Genomic DNA, 15,308 nt, shown 5'->3' with positions numbered 1-15,308 from the left:
TGTATACTCAAAGTATTTTCAGATATTTTTCTGGAAATGTGAATTTTGCTTTTTGCAATTATTTTTTTTTTCAGTGAGTCAATATAAGCTCTGAAATCTACTAGATAAGAAAAAATATATATATATATTCAGTGTTATCATAGTTAACTAAAACTGAAACTAAAATTTATACAAAAAAATGTTAGATGAAAATATAAAAAACTTATTTCAGCTGAGTACCAAGGCAACATTTATCAATTTAATTTAGTTTAACTTACACTAAAATAAACTAAAACTAATAAAAACGAATAACTTTTATTTAATCGTTTGTTTTTTTATTTTTTATATTAAAATTTATGAAAACTATAAAATATGAAAAACAGCTAGCTGCCAAATCAACATGACCCATTTATTATTTTATTTAATTTAATATTATCTTCATATTATAAAATATAAAACTGAAATAAAAATGAAATTAATAAAATTATTTATAGATATTTATAGATAAAAAAGCAAAAACAAAAATTTACAAAAACATTTAATAAAAATAAAACATTCAAAATATTTTTAAAAATGTATAATACTTTCTTATACTAAAATAACACTAATGGTATTATATAATTATTTCTAAATGTCAAACATAATTATATTTATTATAGTAATTATTTATATTTTATTGGCACTGTTATAAATTAATGTAAAAATATGTACATTTCATAAATTATATAATGTTTTGTATGTAATTAATTTATTCCTGCATTATTAAAAAATAAAAATAAAAACAAATATATATATATACACATAATTATATTTAAATGCTTTTGTTTATATATATATATATATATATATATATATATATATATATATATATATATATATATATATATATATATATATATATATATATATATATATGTATATATGTATATGTATGATATGATAGGTAAAAATTGATAGCCTGAATGCACTGTAAGTCGCTTTGGATAAAAGCATCTGCTAAAGGCATAAATTTAATATTTTATATATATATATATATATATATATATAATAAATTTCTAGATTTTTTTTACGGATTTTTTTTTCTAACTGACGTCTGCAAATATCTGTATTGACTCAGAAACATGTCAGATTAAAGATGTAAAATGGGTTATATTGGTTCATGTTGACATCAAACATGTTCCTATGGCCTGTTTTGACCTTGGCATCTGCCAGTGCTCTCAGGCTGGCGCTCATCATTCCAGACCACTTCTTGAATATTCAACTAGTTAAGGAGAGCAACACTATTGATTATGAAAATAAGCTTCTATTTGTCTAGTGAACATAGCTGGTTGGGTCATCGTGAATGATGCATACAAATCACTTGTCAGATTCATAGAGAATATCAATCTCAAACTTTGCTCAGGGTCTGTGAGGCAGTGCTATATTGATTTTCCTCAAATATTCTTCTGCTCCTCCATAATTTTCTGCAATTCAGCTTGAATTGCAGAGCATACTGGCTCATTGAAATGACAGATAGTGGTCCGGGCCAGAGGGTCCAGTGCCCCTCTAACTGCTCTAGAGATGAGATGACACAAGTGGTCATCTAAAAGACAGATCGCCATTTACACCTGGTAATACCGTGTGTCTCATTGAATTGCATTGATTGAATCGAGGGGAGGGTCTCTGTGTTCATGTCTACTTATTGCATCAGTGTATGATGTATGTTAGGAGAGCATAAAAAGCATGCACACTGCTTCTCAAATTGTAATCTCACTGCAAACATGTTGTTTCGAACAGATATTAATTTAATTTAAGTATATATTTGTGATTATTAAACACTTAAGTGCAATAGATGACTGACGTAAGTAGGCAGTCTTCTGGCTTTGTTTGGGATGCATCAAAACGCATTAGCATTTAAAAAGAAATTAGAAGTACTTCAGATGTGCTTAGTATTTATGAATGATCAGATCGCAAAACATTTTGCACACTGTTTACTGCTGTGTTTGTTACTGGCTACTCGGTCACCAGAGATGGATGTTAATGTTGTAGGTTCGATTTAGACACTTTTTTTTGTTTAAATAGTGGAGCACACGGTATTCAAAATGTAACCAGTAGTGATGAGGTCATTGTAATATCTGCAGACTGAACTGTGATTTGTCTTCTTTAAGCTATTTAGCTGTTTATAGTTGCCTTCACATGGTACACCTGACATCTGAATCAATATTTGACTGCGCTGACAATCAGAAATATTTCTGATTATCAGCGATTATCGATATTATCCATATAATCCTGATAATCCATTTGTGCTTTTTTTTTGTATAATAAAAATCCAAAAAAATTTTAGATTACACACGAGTGTGGATCATGCTTTTTTCATTTGACGTAATTATGATTTTCACTGATCTAAACTTGCTAAAAATTGGATCAATTAAATGCATCTTTGCTAAAAAAATAAAAATAAAAAAATTCATTTATTTAAAAACTATATTTTGAATGGTTGAAACTGTATTTTCTTAATAAATATGTTGGTATTGATACAGACGGTTTCTCTGTTTTCTCAGGCTGAAGAAGGCTTGCATTGGCTTCGAGATCATGTTCGAGGAAGTCCCCATCGTCATCAAGAACTCCCATCTCATAAACGTGCTCCTGCTGGATCTGCAAGAGAAGAGTACGGTGGCTGACAAGCACGAGCTGCTCAATCTGTCAAGCAGGTCAGAAGCACCCCTGCCCTGAACTCTGTGTTCAACGCTCCCATTTTGGGAAAAAGATTTGTCATTTTCTGGTTCATCTCATCAATCCGTGTCTTTTAAGCCTCTCTGCCACGGCTGTGTTTCGCCCAGGAAGTTGACCGAGGAAATGCAATACACACTGACAAGGCCTGACGGCACAGTTTAATCTTGACACCCGAAATAAGTCTTGCATGTTGCCTGCACCAAACCGTTATAAAAACCAGCCTTCTGGCAGTAGAGAAATGCTACAAATGCGAATCAGTGATTTAATTCCAGCAATTTTAACATTTGAATTTAGTTGCTTTCAGGCAAATACAAACATCACACCTCGGATTTAGATTGGTTTTTTTTTGCATATAGTATATCATCATTTCACAAGTATAACCAAAAGCTGTTTCTGAATTGGTTTTAGATGTAATATTGTGTTAATATTAACCATATAACCAAGCGATAGCTGAATCTGTGCCAAAATACTGTAGAGTTTGACTGGATGTCAGTAACAAGTTTATAAGCCTGTTTATTATGCACAGTTATATGGTTAGTTGGATTTTATTTGCATTTAACATAATTTTTCCCCAGATTACAGACCAATGGTCCACCAGATGAGAGCAACTGACCTAAAATGACGTTGTTGGGGGGTCCATCATTAATGCTTCTAGCCGGAGCTGGACATTTACTTTCTTGCAAATAGTCTTCTCTTCTAAATTAATTTGGCTAATCCAGTTAGATTCAACTGAATTTTATTACAGATTGAGTCGGTTTTCAGGAGAGCAGTTCCCAGAAATGAGCCTCATTCCATTCAGAATTAATTTTCTTTCCTTTTTATTTCTTTTTTTTTTTTAATCATTTAACTAATATTACCAGTAGCTTCAAGGACAGTATATTGAATGTGTTGAATTTAGAGGAAAGATTAGGGTCTATAAAAGAGGCATATTCTACAGCATTTTCTCTCTCTCTCTCTCTCTCTCTCTCTCTCTCTCTCTCTCTGAAGTCCAGGGTTTCTTGCACTAAAAATGTTGTAGTTTAGTTTTGCATGAGCATTTTTTTTTTTTTTTTTACCCTTGTTATGACTCATAGAAATAAACATTGTTTTGCTACTGTACCTTTAAGACTTCTGTATGTAAATTATACCTGTTATGAGAGTACATGATGTCTTGTGATAGTCTGACATCTTTGCGTTGGAAGATAAGTAATGTCCCTGTTAGGTTGTTGAAAACGGAGTCAGCATTGATATGCAAATGTGGCTGTTAATTAGTGGTTGTGACTTAATTCTGAAACTCTGAAGATTTAAGATTTGTTTGATTTTTCTGAACTGGTTCATACTGTAAGTTTCAGTCATTTTTCATTTAATTAATTTGGGATTTTAATTGAGTCATCACTCAGTTACTTTTTTTTTTTGGCTTGATATATTGCATATAAATGAAAACACCTTTCAAAAGTTTGGGGACAATTCTTTTGACAAAAAAAAAATTGTTTTATTTAATAAAAATGCATTAAATTGATCAAAAGTGAGATTTACAATGTTAAAGTTTTGAAAGAAATGCTTTTCTTTCTATTAATCAAAGAATCATGAAAACCAAAAATATGTATGTTTTTTCAATAAAAAAAATGAAGCAGCACAGCTGTTTTCAACATTAATAATAATCAGAAATGTTTTTTGAGCAGCAAATGAGAATGATTTCTGAAGGATAATTAATGATGCTGAAAATTCAGCATTGCCATCAAAGGAATCAAGTGCATTTGATAATATTCAAATAGAAATTAATTATTTTAAATCATAATTTTTCACATTCCTGTTTTACTACATTAAACAGTTGGCCCCAAACATTTGAACAGTAGTGTTTTCTTGTGTATTTAGTGTTGAAAACATGCCTTGATTATTTTTAAACTGGAGTTTAACAGCAGTGTAGTTTGTGTATTAGACACATTGAGGCTACAGTGGCTGTTTGGTTCCTCTGATTGTAAAGAAATCAAATCTTTCAAGCCATTTCAGAGCATAAAGATAAACACCAAGATATATATACAGAATTGCATCAAAAGGGTTGAAAACATCACGATTATTTTAGCTACATCACCCAACTTTGATTTACATAGCACACTGATCTCTCTAATTTCACAAGAGGAAGAAATCTCACCTTTTCTCTCTCTCTCTCACTGATTCGTCCTCTTTAATGAAGGTAGGAACTGGAAATGTCATTTTTCTGACTGTTTATGCTCCCCCAGCAGACACAGCTGTTCAGGCCCCTCTTCTGAATCAGACTAATTGATAGACTAAACACTTGGGATGCGAGCAGGTGTTTTGGTCTTTATAGTTAATGCTTTATGAGTCGGCACAATCTTTGCCATTTTGAGTAAGTCTTTCATTTGTAATTCAGAACATCCCAGGAGTTAGTGTGTTTAATAGGCCCTGCTGGTGAAATGATTCAGCCTTCCCATCAGCACTCAGATAATGATAATGTATTCAGCATGTAATTTCGGTCGTCTCGTGTACAGAGATGCCCTTTCCTTTCTTGACAAATACCAATAGGTCTTTAGAGCAGATGTGTCACTCCAAAAACACAGAGACTTGAAAGCATGTAATGATGAATGAAAATTGTCCTCATTTGCTTGCCCATAATGTCATTTCAAAGTGCTGCTTTTTCCTGTGAAACAGAGGAAGACTGTGCTGGTCACCTTTGTTTTTTTTTCTGTTCAATTACAATGCAATGTGGGCTAAAGGGTGCAGAAGTGCTTGTTCACTAGATTCTGTGTCTTCTGAAGCCTTACAATAGCTTAGAAGCAAGTCGAACTTCTTGGTGCATTCATGAAACATTGCTTGTTTGTTGGCTCTTTTCATTGAGTTGGCTGATCCAGTTCACCCTGAATGATTGGACTGATTTGCTTACAATGGATAACAGCTCACTACTAGAGGAGCAATCAGTGATTTAATGGATTAAATCGTGGGCTTTTACTCACACAAAGCTTTCGTAGGACTTCAGAAGTGTTGGAATGTAGCGCATGAGTCATATGAACCATTTTTTGGGATATTTGTATGGTGCTTTTGCATCCTTTTTGAAGTGTCTTCAATCATTATTTATTTTGAAAGAGTGGCTAAGATATTCTGTTTCACAGAAGAAAGAGTCAAGGAAAGGTTTGGAATGACATTAGGGTAATTAAATGACAGATTTTTAATTCTTAGTTGACTGTTCCTTTAAAATGCCATTTTTTTATTTCATTGATCTTATCTAGATCTTGACCCTTGGTCTAAACTGTAAAAAAAAAAAAAAAAAAAAAAAAAAAAAAACTGTGAAATGTATTGTAAAACAAGAACTTTATCATTAAAAATATGTTAGTAACTGAATTTGTGTAGATATAACTTAACCTTTATGGTAAAAAAAAAAAAAAAGTGAATAAAATACTTAAAGTAATAGTTCACCCCAAAATGAAATTTGCTGTTAATTTTCTCATCCTTAGGCCATCCTCATTCATAATATGCAAGTCAGTGGCTACTGTCACTTTGAGAGTCAACAAAAGCATATACAGTCAAGACAAAATTAATACATGGCTCCTGACGATATATTTAATCCAGATCCTTAGACAAAAGGTGTATATATAATATACTGACAACCACCTCCAAAACGCAGGTAGTAGAGAGAAAGCCACATGATAAATCAAAGTCCATCACAAGTAATGTAAATACTAATATAAAGATGGTGCATAGTGTCATACAAATACAAAACACCAGTATAATAACACACAACACTAAAATAAGGCAATAAAACAACAAAACGACATATGCACATAACTGATAAGGAAAAAAATTAAGAAACCAGTATTTAAATGGAAAACCATCAGTTGTGAGCAATCACAGGGTTCACTGTAAATTATATAATTTGCTCTTTTTCCACTTTCAAAAACTGTATATTTAACAGTATTTTACTGTGAAATTACAAAAAAATTTCCACTGTATATAGTAAGATTTACTGTTAATCCATTTACCATAGCATAGTCATTTTTCGGCAACAATTACAATAATTTTTACAGTGTATCATTGAAACTTTTGAAATCCAATTTGCAGCAGTGTGCTACTATCTTCAAAGTGTTTTCAGTGGCTGGTGTCATCTTTTTCCTAACGCCCCAGAATGTTCTCGGAAGGGCTCTGTGATTACACGTTATCCCCAGATAAAAATGGAAATGACTTTTTTCTTCGAAAGCCTAATCTTGATTAATAAAGCAATCCACCTGGCTTTTGGGGAGTTACATTATGAGGTAAAATGGCTCTGTTCCAAACCCTGATGAGCTGCCTTGTTGTATACTGCCAATATAGACAGCATTCTTACTGAATTTGCACCTGCACACACTCTACATAGACAGAAACTTTCATGTAACATGCAAATAGCGCTTTTCACATGAAGAGCTTGGCAGACTTGACTCAAGTTTGGTGGAATAACAACTAGGGAATGCATTATGGGATTGCTTTCTTGATGAAGGATGCACGCAATTGTTTAGAATTTGTCCAAAAGCAACATATGTAGCACTTGGAACAGATTTTGTGTTGGCACAGCCTCCTAATATGCTGCCTACATAGGCAGCGTAATAGGTTTTGAAACAGAGCCGATCTACCAGGCGAAGGTTTAGTTGGAGTTACTTGGTGTCCCCTCGCAAATCGGCACATGCAACAATTAGACGTCTCCCTCCATCCATGTAAATTCAAAGCAGATATTCATCCTTATCAGGCACATCATGCTACTGTCATCTTGGGTTTTAATTGAGTAGAAGATCAACGTCGAGCAATTGCGCTTTGATGTGCAGTCAGCCGTTTATTACGCAAACTTTATTTGACTAAACTATCTGTCAATCTGTTGCCATAGTAACCACCTGGAAAAGAGCCTTCAGCTGCTGATGGACCGCGTGGACGACATGAACCAAGATATCGGCAAGTACAATACGTACTGCCGCAACCTCAGCAAGCAGCAGCAGCAGAAGCAGCAGGTACATGTGCTTTTTCTCGTCTGTTTCTTCCTCAGTGGCGTCGATCTGATGCACCTTCACTCCCTCTTGAATTGGCTTTTTAAAGTGCATACTGCAGTGCCATTTCAGCCCGAGTTGTTTAGAGTGGCTGAAATGTCTAATTACATGCCTGAGAATAAGAACATAGGTTCAGAAGAGGTTGATTGGATGCACACGCACTCTTGAAGGAAATGCAGGGATTTTAATATTAATGCACTGTGTTTGAAAACTGCTTTTCAGAATCAATACTTTTGAAAGTAAAACCAACAAAGCCAGTGCAAGATGAAGTCCGCATCATGCATATGGATTAATTTCAGTCAATAATTTAAGGATGCATTTCTGTTAAAGCGACTTTCAGAAATATGGTCTGGTCAAGCTCAGATGCATAAACTTTATTATTGATAATGAATAGTTACAATTTACAAGCATAAGTAAATGGTAATAGTTGTTTCCCTCCAAAATGATGTCATTTCCTGGAGGATGATGCAGTTTAAATTGGCTTTTGTAATTTAAAGGGAATTTAAAATAAAATGGGCTAGAAAGTGATACTGAGGAGGCAGGAAAACCCCAAAAGTCATCACTGTTGTTATTATTAATATTTAATTATTATTAACATTGAAATTAAATATAATTAGATGACAAATGTAGACTTAAAAATCTTACAATTGCAAATGCTGCCTCAGCTAACTGAAACAAAAGGTTTTTTTTTTTATAAGTACTACAATTACTTAATAAAAAAAAAAAAAAAAGAAAGAAAAATAAATTAAATGTTTATAGAAATACTGAATAAATGACAAAAGCGTGCACAGCATAATTAAATTAAACTGAAAATATACAATTAAAAGCTAAATCGAAATATTCAACAACGCTATAATAGTTTATAGACAATACAAAATAACACTGCAATAAATTGAACAATTAAAAAATAGTTTGAAATGGTTCTAATTCAAATATAAAGAAACTTTGGGAGTATTTCTTAATAAATTCCCAGTTTTTCATGTTAGACGTAAGTGCAGCACCTGGGGACATGATAAAAATGACATGCAGTCAAACCTAAAGAGAGAAATTATTTTAAAAGCCTCCCTTATGTTCACTTAATAGTTGTATAGCGATAAAAGAAAACTAGCTAATGTGATTTCCATCTTTGACATTATGAATTTAGTATTTTATTAAATTTATGTAATGGGACATGAAAACGTGCTGCATACACTGAATGACCCGTACCTTAAATGGCTGACGTGACTCTGCCTGAGATAGAACCGGTCAATAGATGGTTATTTAGGGTTCAGGAGGACCATCTAATTTACAATCCTTACCCGCTTCAGATTCATAATTTTATCCATTTTGCCAGGATGACAGATCAGCCAAAACGCCCTTGACATTTTCAGGTTTTTGCATTGCAGGCATTGAGTAAACATGAGTTCTGAGCACCACCTGAAAGCAGAAAGAGGAGCGTGAAATAGTACAGGACGCTTCTGGGTTCATTTTGTATGGAGTTGTTTTATATCTGACCTTATGTAAGTAAAAAAGGATCATTTGAAGAGAGGCCACCCTTGAAATCAGATAACGCTGAACCCTATTTTTCAAGTCGCTCCATAATAACATGTTGTCACGCTATGAATGTGACAGAAGCGGTGCACATTTGTCAAAGTTTGTTTCTGTTTTTGTTCTCTACATTGCAGAGCTTGCTCTTCCTAGGCAGAAATGCTCCGGCTGTAGTAAATCAGAAAAATAGAAAAATCAGCACTGGTCTTGGGCTGAAAACTGAGTTTACAGATGTTAACTAAAGAGAAAGCACCTCAGAGGAAAATGTAGATTAGTTTGAGATGCCTGGATAAGATACAAAAGGCTTTAAAGGGATAGTCCATCCAAAATGACACATCCGTTTGTGTGTGTGTGTGATCCAAAGGGAGATATTTCACAGAAGTCATTGTTTTCCGTATGAAAGTGAATGAGGCTGAAGCTCCAAAAATGAGGAAAAACCCATAGAAATGGCCTGTATAACGTGAGCATTACATTTACAAGACTTAAGCCATTGTATAGTTTTAAACAAGGAACGGGCAAAAATGTAAAGTTAAAGTGTCATTTTTTTGTCCTAAAAGCATCAACAACTGAGCATTATAATAATGTTTTTCAAACAGGTTTCCCAAAAGAAACGTAAGTCATATGACAAAATTAAAAATGACAACAAAATTACTAACTTAAAATGAAACCTGAAAATATAGAAATTAATTATAATATAAATTATATTATAATATTAATTATATATAATTATAAATTAAAAATCTTGAAAAATACTGTAATAGTATATACATAATGCTAAAATAACATCTCTATAAAATGATCAGTTAAAACAATATTTCCAATAAAAAAATAAAACCAAATAGGAATGTTAAAAAAAAGACTTGTTAAAAATTACAAAAGCACATAAAAAACTAAAACTAAAATGAAACATGAAAATATAATCATAAAAGCTAATGAAAATGTTAATAGTTTATACTTAATACTAAAATAGCACAATAAAATGATAAATCAAAACTATATTCTTTTTTCTAATCAAAATGTGAAGGAAAACTTATTTTTTTAAATAATCAGTTTTTCCACCCACATTCACTTTCATTAGATGGTAAAGAGCACATGAGACAGTCTACTTAACTTCTCCTTTTGGGTTAATGTCGTGGTTGGTTTTGAAATGGCTTCATGGTGAGTAAATGATTTTATTTTTGTGAAATATTGAATTTTTTTCACTACGCCTTTTGCCTGTTGCTCTTGCCTCATTAGCACTTTGAAAAAATTGCTTTCTTCCAGAGCAAAACACACACTCTGCGGTCAGGGGGATGTGTCTCCAGTGAGACTTCAGTGTTTATTAGACCATTAGCACTTCCTGTTTGACAGGATGTTAGATCCTTTCAAAGAAATTTAAAGGGTGCCCTCAAACGGCGCCGTAAATGAGTCCAGACCCCAGCGGCTTGGTCACGATCAGGTCGCCACAACGGCTCCTATATCAAGCACGCTGAAATCTGCTGTAATTACTGTTGTCATCGATCATATCCTTCCTGTCTCCGCCTCCACACAGCCCTGCGCGCGCCGGTCCCCCGGTGAACCATATAAACCAAATGACCCGCATCCATCACCATTTAATATCTAAGAGAATTGCCGCTGTGTTGGCAGTTTGCATTCCTAAATCATATGCCTAATTTCAACAGAAATGGCCGGTATCCTCAACGGTGACATAAGTCGCACCAACTCAAATAGGATGTGAGTTCTTCTCATCTTTTTTTCCATGAATATACCATACATAAAAATTTGATCTACTGCACATTTAAAAAAAAAAAAAATGCCTGAATGGTCGAGCTTGACAAAACTAGGGCAAATCGAGGACTTGTCAAGCTGTGCTGTTTGCAGTTTCAGATGTCAGATCAACATGTATTGAGGTGTACATTGAAGTAATGACACTGCTGTATTGTCTGTCCTCTAGCTAGCGGTAGGCGGCATGTCACTTTAACTGTGTGTGTGTATAGTGATAGGTCTTTTTTTTTTTCTTCCTGTAATGTAGAATTTTGGATAAACCTGGGGATTAAATGAAAAGCTGCTTCATATAACTTTAAATGAATTTTTTTTTTTTTAATATTTTATTTTTATAATATTTAGCTTTTTATTTCACAATTGTTGTTATTTTTTATGTATTTTATTAATTATCCTTTTTGTTCTCTTTTTTATTTCTCTGTTTTTCACATCCCATTTTTCTTTATATTTATTTTTTTCTAGTTAATTTCTTTATTATTTTTCTCAATTTTCTCAATTGTATTCATTCCCGTTTTTTGTTTACTACTATATTTAATTTAGTTTATCCTTTTTCATTCTTTTATTCTCCTTTTTTTGTATTTATTTCTTATTTGTACCTTTTTTATTTATTTTATTAGTAGTTTAGTTAATTGTCCTTTTTATTCTCCTTTTTATTTCTCTTTATTAATTTATTTTTATTTCTCTTTTTAATACATTTAATCGTTTAGCAGACGCTTTTATGCAGAGCGACTTACAAATGAGAACAACAGAAGCAATCAGACCAGCGAGAGAACAACAACAGTATACAAGTGCCATGACAAGTCTCAGTTAGTCTAGCACAGAATACACAGCTGTTTTTTTTTCTTTTAGAATAGAATAGAAAAGTAATAATAATTGTTTTATCTTTTATTTTATTTCCCTTTTGTTCTCATATTTGTTAGTTGTCTTGTTGTTTTCTTTTTCTCTATTTCTCATCTAATTATCTTTTATCTATACCCTTTTATTAATGTTGTTTAATTAGCTTTGTTATTTCAGTGTTTGCTTTATTTATTTTCTATGTATTTGTTTATTTTAAGTATTCTTTATTTCTTTAAATTTATTTAATTACCTTTGTTTCTCTTTTTTGATGATTTTGTTTGTTTCTTTTCTGTAATTTCTGTTTTTATTTATCCATTCCCTTTATTTACTTGTTTTTGGATCTAGACTTTATTTGGAACTTAAAATGTAGAAGTCGTCATGAAGAAGTCATGGAAAATGTCTTGGTCTAAAGGGTGGAATCTGTGACCATTACAATGTGTAAATACTGCCCATCTCCCTCTCTGAGTCATGCTTGAATAACTTTTCCCTGAAGCCTGTGGTACATGGCGCCACAGCATGCAGTGATCCTCAAGTGTCCTGATGCCCAGAAATGCATTTGTATTCTTAGGGACGATCTGACTTGCTCCTCGAATGACACCCTGAACTCGCCAGTAATGTGGCTGTTTTAATGCCAGCGGTGTTGTTGGGAATTGCAATCCGTCTTTCCTTTATTCCATTCTGGTTTTGTTTTCATCTTTGAAAACCTTTTGTCTTGTTGATACTACTTGGGTCACTCCCAAGTTCCTCCAGCTGATTTTTACCTTTCTTAGTTCATTTTCTCCTCTTTTCTGCATCCTCTAGTATCTCCAAAGGAGGCAGCAGGAAAACACCCAGCGGCAGAGTCGTGGAGAGCCTCCGTTACCGGAAGAAGACATCAGTAAGATGTTCAAGCCTCCTCAGGCGCCTCCGCGCATGGACACGCTCCTCATCGCAGGTATCCAGGGGGTCAGCGGCCGCCGTTCACCCTCAGTTAAATGGCTTTTTCTTCCAGCTTATTCTGCAGGCCATTGGAAATTTATAGTCCTCTGTCTAGAAGAATTGATGCATGAATTGATCAATTGAGCAATGAATGGATCAGCTTAAATGGGAATGGGAATAACTGCAGGTCTTAAATCTTCACACCATGTTCTTATCCCAATGGAGTCGCAGTTAGATTTGCCCCCTTGTATCGGACAACCATCATCTCTGAAGGGGATGATTAAGTACTAAGGTTGTCAATAGTCCCCCCCCCCTTCATCATGATTAAACTTAAGTTTAATTTTGTCCATTTTTTTAACTGTAGTCAGGGCTCAACAATCAAGTTCAAGAGTCAAGTTTAATTTATTTATATAGAACCATTAACAACCGCAATGTGCTTTACAACATCAAATAAGAAGTAATATAACGAGATATAACAAAATATCAGAAATAAAAGCTAGAAATTGGGGGGGGGGGGGTGAAAAAAAAAACTTTAATATTTTGAATTTGGACTGCAATACCTAGTTCAACCACTCTGTGTCAATCCTACATACAGCACCTTTAAACTGTCAGAAATATTGAATGCTTTTTAAGTTTGGTCTCTTTTCAAAGATGCATGACAGATTTTTGCTAAAGTGTAAAACAGTTTTTTTTAAAAGCAATAGAAGCTTGTTTATTGTTAAGAAAATGCACAAATATACTATTTAAAAATTTTATATAAATTATAAAAAAACATAAATCTGAAGATGAAGTTGTGTTCCAAATTTGAAGTTGATATCTCATAAAAATGAGCTTGCAGAAACATTTTGTTTGGGCACAGTACCAGATGTTTCCACTAGATGAAATGTGTGATGAAATTCCACTAGATGAAACCACAAGGAGTGATTTTTCTTAGTTTTATTTTTGTTTTCAAACTTTTCTAATCCTGTCCATGTCTAATCATGTTTGTGTGTGTGTGTGTTCACATAGCAAGTGCAAAAGCCTTCACCAAGTTTTGTACCATTAAAGTGAATGAAAAAAATATTTTAGTAAAAAAAATGTTCATTCCAAAATGACCACAGAGCACCAGGGGTTTAAAATGTGTAGTGCTCGGCCCCTCAGGACCAGGATGGAGAACATTGTTATACACCAAGTCCCTGACATCAAACTCTTTGTCTGGCTTCTTCAGACCATTGCTGTGTGGCCAGTGCTATTTACTCCAGAATAATCAATAACGTCTGGTCTTGTTGTATATAATTAATTTGTTTCCCTCTGCTTCTTCAAGGACAAGTCAACAACTACTGTCAGAACATTAAGGAGTTCACCTCGCAGAACCTTGGAAAACTGTTCATGGCAGAGGCACTGCAGGGCCACAGCAGCTAGAGTGACGAAACGCGGATACGAGCGACACATCTGCCTTTTCCCATCTCTAATTTCCAACAAAAACCATTACAATGAGCTTAAGGGAAGATCTTGTACAGATTTTTTGTCACTTGTACAATAAAGATGTATGCATCTCTCATTGCCGTCTTTTTTTGTTTTTTTCATTATCCAAGTTGCAGCATATGTGCCGAAGAATCCTGCTGTCTGATTACTTGGCAAAGCTGGAAATAAACTGCTAATATCATTGAAGTTTTCTCGAATTTCACTTTCAGACTTGCTTTCACACTGGGCCTGTGCACTAAATGACTCTGGTTTTGGTTGTTTTAATGAGGCTGTCGGATCGGCTTTAATCCCAAATAATTGAGCACTATGAACGGCGTACAGCAGTGCGATTCTTGCTTATGTTCTTCCACAGCAGGTTATCCGCTCGGGAGCCGCGCCGCAGAATGTTTAAATGCTGTCTTTGGTACGTAAAGATTTTCATGCCACTTCTAGCAAAGGAAGAGTGATTACATGAGTTCAGAGGTCGCTGAAAAGAAGATGCATCTGCTGTCGATTAAACTGGAGTTGTAAAAACACTTTCAGTTAGTTGGCAAGAAGCAGTTTGTTTCTGTGCATTTTAAAGCATCATAGGTGGGCTCTCGACATGAAAGGCAATTATAGATTGCCTAGTTTAAAACAGCATGTATACTTCACAGTGAAGCCAATGCCTGGATGGATTACTATTACTATGAAGTCACGAGAAATGTGGATTATAAATATACTATTCCTATGAGACTCTTAGCTTAGCAGCATGCCAGTGTAAAACTAGCTGGCAGCTGTAAAACATTCTAAATGTAAAGAGTCCTAAATCAGACACTTGTGGAATTGATGTTAGAGTAGATGTAGTAACTATACCATTATGCAAAAAGAAGCTTTCTCTGTTGATGCCCATTCAAAACTATCCATGTGTTCTGATTCAGTGCAGAATATATAATATTGGAGTTGCTATCTGGGCTGCATAGTCATTTTCAGTCAAAGTAAGAGCCTCAGGTTTATAATGCATGAGCACGTATTATAAAATAAATGTAATATTTAAATGTATATTGTACAAGTGAAATCTTCCATTTTATAGTTTTATCAAATTTAATATTTTATTAATGGAATGGAATTACATTTATTGTACTGTAA

The 15,308-nt window shown here is 33.7% G+C and overlaps 1 protein-coding gene across 1 annotated transcript in view; it reads left to right on the top strand.

Annotated features, from left to right (window-relative positions):
• LOC109056986 (eukaryotic translation initiation factor 3 subunit H-A-like) overlaps positions 1-14,277 on the top strand; it is a 54,140-nt gene extending 39,863 nt beyond the window's left edge. The window contains exons 5-8 of the mRNA XM_042773198.1: positions 2,520-2,669; positions 7,538-7,658; positions 12,621-12,753; positions 14,041-14,277. Coding sequence (XP_042629132.1) covers positions 2,520-2,669; positions 7,538-7,658; positions 12,621-12,753; positions 14,041-14,138 — 502 coding nt within the window. The 3' untranslated portion in view covers positions 14,139-14,277. The remainder of the gene's footprint in view (positions 1-2,519; positions 2,670-7,537; positions 7,659-12,620; positions 12,754-14,040) is intronic.
• The last annotated feature ends 1,031 nt before the right edge of the window (positions 14,278-15,308 follow it).

Source organism: Cyprinus carpio, chromosome A16, assembly GCF_018340385.1.
Source record: "Cyprinus carpio isolate SPL01 chromosome A16, ASM1834038v1, whole genome shotgun sequence".
NCBI classification, from domain to species: Eukaryota; Metazoa; Chordata; class Actinopteri; order Cypriniformes; family Cyprinidae; genus Cyprinus; species Cyprinus carpio.
Note: the sequence above shows the minus strand (reverse complement) of the source record. Positions and strands in the feature narration are given on the sequence as shown.